General features: G+C 42.4%; 1 protein-coding gene and 1 long non-coding RNA gene across 3 annotated transcripts in view; one reads left to right on the top strand and one right to left on the bottom strand.

Annotated features, from left to right (window-relative positions):
- ecel1 (endothelin converting enzyme-like 1) overlaps nucleotides 1-7,500 on the top strand; it is a 37,550-nt gene that overhangs the window by 13,764 nt on the left and 16,286 nt on the right. For both annotated transcript variants that reach the window (XM_032507087.1, XM_032507093.1), the window contains one exon: nucleotides 7,094-7,316. In XM_032507087.1, coding sequence (XP_032362978.1) covers nucleotides 7,094-7,316 — 223 coding nt within the window. The remainder of the gene's footprint in view (nucleotides 1-7,093; nucleotides 7,317-7,500) is intronic.
- Nucleotides 7,313-7,500, bottom strand: part of LOC116675011 (uncharacterized) — a 3,780-nt gene continuing 3,592 nt past the window's right edge. The window contains exon 3 of the long non-coding RNA XR_004328272.1: nucleotides 7,313-7,461. This is a non-coding gene — a long non-coding RNA (uncharacterized LOC116675011). The remainder of the gene's footprint in view (nucleotides 7,462-7,500) is intronic.

Below are 7,500 nucleotides of genomic sequence, written 5' to 3'. Positions count from 1 at the left end.
CCCCCTGATGGTTTTAGTAATAGATTCTACACTTTGTTTCTCTCATTCTCTCCCGCTGTTTTTTGTTCCCTCCACCTGTGTCTATCTGACATCCTGTCTTCTCTCCCTTTTATTACGCTTTCACTCAATCAGTTATAACGTGTGGCTAATATGTGCTTCAGTGTGGAGCTGCACTCTGAAAGTTTAAATTGACATTTTTCTTCAGTTGTATTTAGTGTGACCTTGTTTCAGAATCAAATGCCAGTCACATCTTCAGCACGTGACTACAAAAGATCCTGTATTTATTTTGCTAAACATACCTTAATTCAACCTTGGTCAAATTAACAACTGGTGTTCAACAACATTTTGCTAAGAAAAAAAAAAATGGTTTTATTGTTAGTCATGTCAACAGTTAGTCACACCATTTGTGTGACTAACTGTTGTCACACAGGCTCTGCCTGAGAATTTTGGATAAGTGACCTTATATGAAATAAATAAAATTGTGTAGAATGTGAAGATTTTGCACATTGGTGATCAAATGTTGATGGTCAAATGTACAGAATCAAAATGGCTTGAAAATGCTAAAGTACACTAAACTATGTTAAACTAAAGTACAGCTGTGTGTAAATTATGACCTGATGATGGTGCTAGATGAAAAGTTAAGGGATCACCATAGTGATTAACGTCCTGTTGGGGCAAACAAATGCCGACCAACATTAAGGTCAGTTTGGTGCTTTTTTGGGGAAACATTTCACCCAAAACCACTCTTACTGCTGGTCATGCTAGAGGAAAAGTCAGTCACCTCCACAGCGCTGGGGAGGAGGGTCTGGCTAGTCCATGTAACCTTCTGGGATGGGAGAAAAACATGCTCAGGTTATTGGCATTTCTTTAAACCAATCACAATCCTCTTGGGCAGCGTTATGCACCAGATGCAATAACGGTGCCCTTGCAATAAATCGACTGGAGTTTAGAATGGCGACACAAAGAAAGCGGAAGGTGGGGGACATCCAGCCGAAATCCACTGGAATTTCTGGTGGTACCGGAGAAACCCTCTGAATGAATACTCGTTGAGATATAGACTAGTTTTTTCTTGATGTGAGATGTGGAGAGCAGATATTTTCTACAGTACCAGTGCATGATCTTGCTGCTAATTAATCTGAGCAAAGCATGCAGTCGTCATGAGACGTGGAAAAATCAAAGTCCAGAGAATTGCATTGTCTGTTTATATAAATCTCTTGCACATCTGACAACACAGAAAGTATAAGTCCTGGCTCTGCAAACACACACACACGCACACGCGCGCACACAAACACACACACACACCCACAGTTTATCTTCAAGCAGTGGGAGTCCGGGGTCGTGGCAGAGGTGTTGGCCCGTTGTGTCATTGTCCAGTAGAGCAGATGGAGAGGAGGTTTTATTCCTCTAAAGGCCACTAATGGACCACAGAATATCTCTTTTGTACGTTTTCGTACTCTGCTGGATTCTGTCACTCACTTGTACACACACCCCCCCCTCACACACACACACACACACAAACACATACACAAATATATATATAACTCAGCTGGAGAGGCCAGTACAGGCTGACGTTTGTATAAATACAGAAAAACAGAGGAGGAAAGTTTGGATTCTTGTTAAATTGGAGGAACAGTGTGAATATGCACTCTGAGAGGTGAAAGGGTGACAGACAAATAAAAAGAGGACACAGCCAGGTGCTTCATCTGTTAGAAAGTTGTGTTTCAGGGGCGCCCGGGATCTCAGTTGGTAGAGCAGGCACAAGTATATATATATATACAGTATATATATACTGTTTATATATACAGTACATACATATATATATATATATATATGACAGCTTGAAGATTTAGAACAGTTTATTAAACTGGTGAACGTATCAGGCAGTAGACACGGGCAGGGATAACGAGGTATGCACAGCATGTCAAAAACAGCAGAACATAGTAATTTCCTTCAGCGCACAAAAAGAGTAAGTAAGTAACATTAAAGCAGGCAGGTTTCAAAGTTCGGAAACACAGACTGGCTAGATGTTGCGTCACCTACGTGACATGATTTAACAATCCGGCGCCAAACAGAGAGAAGCCAGAGCTTAAGAAGCTGCGCTGATGAGCCACGGGAAACAGGTGAATGATTCAAGAATTGTCTGCAGCTGCCCATTGTCCCAGTAGAGGCCGGTCCACACACTGCACTGTGGAAGAAGGGAAAAAAGGGCGAGCAGAGGAGAGGGAGAGAGAAAAAAAGAGAAGCATTCAGAAATACACATTCACACACAGACTTGTCACTTCCCCATTTGTGGCTTTGTGACAATACAGACGCAGCGGGCCCGGGTTTGACTCTAACCTGCGGCCCTTTGCTGCATGGCATTCCTCCCTCTCTTTCCACTTTCATGTCTTCAGCTGTCCTGTCATAGTAAAGTCTGGAAATGCCCTAAAAATGATCTTTTAAAAAAAAAAAGGTTATGTTTCAGGATGACACGATGGATGGCTAAAAAGGAATAGATCATCCTTTTATCTACCATCCTGCTTTCCTTCTTTTGACGCCCTTCTCCTTTTCTTCATCCATTCTTCTCTTTTCACTCCCTTCTTCATTGTGTTCCTGCTGCTTCATCTTTTTGTCCTTTTTTCCATCCATTCATCTTCCTTTCCTTTTACTACCCATCATTCTCCTTCTCCGTATCTTTTGTTAGATCCTCTCTTTTTCATTCTCAGTAGTTTGAAGTTGCTATTGACATTTCTATCTATCCATAGTACTCCCATTTTCTTTCTGTCTTTTCTCAATCCCCCCCTCCGATCACTGAGAATACAAACTCTCCATCTTTATGGGCATCTAGTCCTCCTCTCAGTGTTCTCTCCTCCCCCCCATGTTCTCCCATTGATGGCAAGTCTACCAACAAGAGTTGTCACACCTCCAATTTTTTTTCATCCATTCATCTTACATCCATCCTCCTTATCCATCCATCTTTCTTTTCTTCTTCTCTCCCTCCAGTGTGGTGTGTGTGTGTGTGTGTGTGTGTGTGTGTGTGTGTGTGTGTGTGTGCAGTCCCCACACACTGCAATGACTGCAGTCAATCCCATTAGCCAGATGAGCAGGCCTCCAATGAAGGGGAAACCATAATGACAACACCAGCTCTCTCTCTCCTCTCTCGCTCTCTCTCTCTCTCTCTCTCTCTCTTTCACACACACACAACTCCCTCACCCCTCCCTCTCTGTCCGTTCCCTCCATCAGTCTCGTGGGTGTGTGCCAGTGAGGGAATCCGGCGTGTTATTTTTTTCTGAGCAATTTGAGGGCTAGGTAGAGTTCATTTCATGGGTTTATGTAGTTGTGTTTTGGTGTCAATACATGTTTTGTGAAGTGAAACAGTTGCAGTCTAAGGACCTGTTGCACAAAACCAGGATAAGGGATTAAGCCGGAATATTCAAGTTATCCTGGATGAATTGAGCTTTGACTTGGTTGCACAAAAGCATGTTGAATTAAACCCAGCCAAGGAACCATGGAGATTTATTCTTTGCGGCTAGCCTTGTCCAGAGCTGGCTAACAGCCGGGCTAAGATTAATCCTGGAGTCTCATGTGTTAAATCAGCTGCCGCTCTGATCCAAAATAAACGTGTTTAACAGTTATTCCGTTGTCTTCTGCATGTGTTCTGCTTTATTTTTATTAACATGCATTACTTGTCACAATTGTTGTCACAGGTTTGATTTAAACCCTACTACTGCAGTTGTTTAGATGGTTAGAAATAGTTGCACTGGCACCCAGATGTGGAGTGGCAATCAGGAGAGTCAGGACTTTTCCCGGTGGGACGGTAGAGTTTCGAGGATGTGAGGGCCTGTCTGATAATAGTTATACATTGCAAATCTCATAATTGGCAGACTGGTCAGACCAATACATTAATGATTTAATTTTCTTGTTGCTTGTCCTTCTCTAATAGAGGATAGGTTGTGTTACTCCTTAATATGTAGGCCTAATGTTTTTTATTATAGCTTTCTTTGGTTTCATAACTTTCTCAATAAGTCTCACACCACTGGACCAATAACTTGGCCTACATATGTATATAGTGTACATGTAGTGTCATTCATCACACAGGGAACACCACAATGCTTCTTAATACTTTTATTTTGGTGCTGTCACTTGTCAGAAGAATGAATGAATAAAACATTGTTTTACATATATGCTTACAGTGTGTATTGAAGTCACTTTCTGCTTTTTCTAGTTTTTGTCCCTTTCTGATTGTTCTGCATGAACATTAATTGTAGAAAGATATTTAGAATTAGACGTAGCTTGAAGTGATTTGTGCATATGGTTGTAAAACATGTTCTCACGTTGTGAATAAGGGTTTGAAATTAAGCCTAGTCCTTAGGGAAAACCTTCTCATCCTGGCTCGGCAAACGTGCAACCGATTAAGCCGCGATGAGCAGATCACACTAAGTTAAGCTACGCTTTTTCACTTATCCTGGTTATCTTCTTTCTACTTTTGTGCAACAGACCCTAGGATTCACTTCCTGCTGGGTCCACTGCTTTTAAAAATACACACTCACGGTATTTGTAAAGCATTTTTTTAGATGAAGCAGTTCTCCACATAGTGAGTTTCAAGGTACTATAGCTTTCAGCAGTCCAGGTTTGATTCCCAGCAGGGCCTCCTGAGCTGAAAATATATGCAGTTGTGCATATATAGGTGCTTTGGTTAGAAGTCTCTACCAAAATAAAAAACAAAATAATAACTTCTGATTTTCTGTCTCTGTGCTGGTGGTGTTTGCAGTTTGAAAGCTTGTGTGTCGTTTTTCTGATTTGTATTATTTAACAAATGAGATGAATACAATTCTTCTTACCGTCTGTAATCCCAGTGCAACTCTAGTGAAGTTTGGACTAGAGGAGTGCCACCTTCCTCCATTACCTACAGGGTCATTACCTGTGGTAATGTGTTGATGCAGTGCAATAGGGACTGTCTTTTCATCTCCCTAACTACCCCCATTAAAATCCATTTAGCTAATGAGCCTTCACTCAGTTCTCTGGTGATTAAGACCTAGTGCTTGATCTGTACAGAGCTCTCACCGTCAGGCCCTCTCCTTTCATTTAACTTCGCTGTGACTCCATTACAGCACAAAGCGCACTCTGGCATATACACGTGTGACTATGTAAGGGAGATTGGGGTGATTTGAGCCGGTAGGAAAGTATCCAGAGAGCCAAAGACAAATTGATCGTGGGTTACCCCTAAATTCTACCACGCGCATCTTGGCTGTGTTCCTGGCAGCTCTGCCGCCGGCGGAGCAATCACGGTCACTCTAGACAAAGCTTGTGATTCCACCAGCCACGACCCAACACATCCAGAAGTGTACCAGAAGCGGCTCGCTGCTCTGCTCCACCAAAAATACGAGATAGGTCTATTTTTGACAGACCCGCAGGCAGAGCATGAAGTGGAATGGCTAGAGCGCGTACAACACATCATCTAATATCACAGTGGTGCTATTAGCAGGGGAAATCGGAAAATTGAAAATCCATACCACCCGTTAACCCGTTGTGTCATGTTTCATTCCTGCTTTACTCAGAGATTATTGTCATTACTTTTCCTCAAAGATGCTTCAAGTAAAATGTTACTCATCTCTCCCACACATATAATGCTGTAGTTTTACCATTATCATATAGATGGCTTCCATGCATACAGCTGCATACACTCTCACATACATACACACACATGCATACAATGTATAAACTTAGACATGTCCAAGTGTGAAAATATAAACAAAATTATTGCGTCAAGCAGGTGACGACAAAATGACACAAACCAGCGTGTCAAGCAAATCAGTCACACCGGTAACACATGCTGATTAGTTGATGGTACTGATGATCAAGGACACCACCTGAGTCTCTCATTCATTTATCCATCCTTCTGCCTTGCTCTCCCTTTTCCCGTCAATTAAATTCACTTCACAAGTGCTTTGTTGGCGAGACTTCGGGGTGCCGTTGCCAAGGCCCTTTGGATTTAATATCTGTCATGCACGGGGAAAATTAAAAAAAAGAAAAACAGAGGAAAAAAACAACAACATGCCTTGAGGTCTGCATGGAGCCTCGCAGTGGGATGGTGGGGCATTTGTCCCCGTGGGGCAGAGTAGATGTGTGCACCCAGTGGGGGCACGAGGACACAACAGCACTCTATCGTCTGGGGAAGAAGACACAGCTTGAATACATAAATGAATTATGAATTTTCTCTCCTCCCGCTCAACGTTTTCCTCACCCTTCTGCTGCTGCTCCGCTGTGAGTCACTCTGGATTAGAGGGAGCTGTTCTTAAAACTGTTGGGCCCTCTTGACTACTCAGCATCAGCTCTCGATCACTGTCTCCCTCTTTTCTCTCTCTAACTTTTCTGCCTCTTAAGTGGCTCAGGGGGCAGATGGAAAAACAGAACTTTAGTCCAGATGGAACAAGATTACAGTTAGTGATAGTGGATGTTACTTTACAAAGAAAACCCAAGAGGAAGTGTGCTACAGTCTTTCATTGAAGTAAAATTGTTATTTCATAAGAAGATTTTTGCTTCTACATATCTATCACTGTTTTGGCACGAGAACCACTTCTCCTTCAACATAAAACCTAAACCTAAACTTTACTCAAATGGACTCTTCCAACGACCAGTAGCAAATGTTAAAAAAGATGCTTAAACCAACATTGCTTAGTGAATTTTTTGACTTTTTGTTTTGCTTTAGTAAACCCATATCCCTCAACGACACTTGGGGCCACAGTGGCTGCCATTCAGCAAGTTACAAGTTTGATGGGTTGGTATCATAGCAGAAGCTGTTTCTAGTGTTTTAATTAATCATTGGAGGGAACTGTTAAATAATTAGTATCCATATTAATGGATGAGAACACTGACACCAAAAGGATCAACGTATCCAAGTAAATGATTAGCTAACTCTTGACTATTGTTTTTTACTGCCTTTAGTTTTTTATCTAAAAACGTCTGTCACTCCGCTGTTGTCTCATGGGTTTTGCAAAGCTGTTACAGTGTGAATTAATCAGTCATCATTATTAATCAAAGATGAAAAAAATCCAAACCAAATCTATGATAATGTAACTGACCCATCCTTCTTTTTTTTTTTACTGCGTCCTAGGGTTCTCCATAACTACATGCTGTGGCGCATTGTGGCGGCACTAAGTGAACACCTTTCCACCGCCTTCCGCAGCACCATCCACGAGTTTTCTCGGGAGATTGATGGCACAGAGCAGCAACTGGAGCTCGGCAGGCTCTGCCTCACTCAGGCCAACAAACACTTTGGCATGGCCCTGGGAGCCCTGTTCGTCCAGCAACACTTCTCCTCACAGAGCAAGGCCAAGGTATGGGTGCACTGAACACTGGTGAACTGCATGGTCTTGACCAAATGGCACTTTGCTCGTTTGAAAGCCATAATGTCTCTCTCTTTCATGGGTGGGCCCAATTCTCTGGGCGAGCAGAGATGAGAAACAGGAGGTAACCTTGCTCCTAATAAGGTGGGATTTTCTCAAAGGCAGAGCAGGATAC

This window comes from Etheostoma spectabile, chromosome 3, assembly GCF_008692095.1.
Source record: "Etheostoma spectabile isolate EspeVRDwgs_2016 chromosome 3, UIUC_Espe_1.0, whole genome shotgun sequence".
Taxonomy (NCBI): domain Eukaryota; kingdom Metazoa; phylum Chordata; class Actinopteri; order Perciformes; family Percidae; genus Etheostoma; species Etheostoma spectabile.
This window is presented reverse-complemented; position numbering and strand designations above follow the sequence as displayed.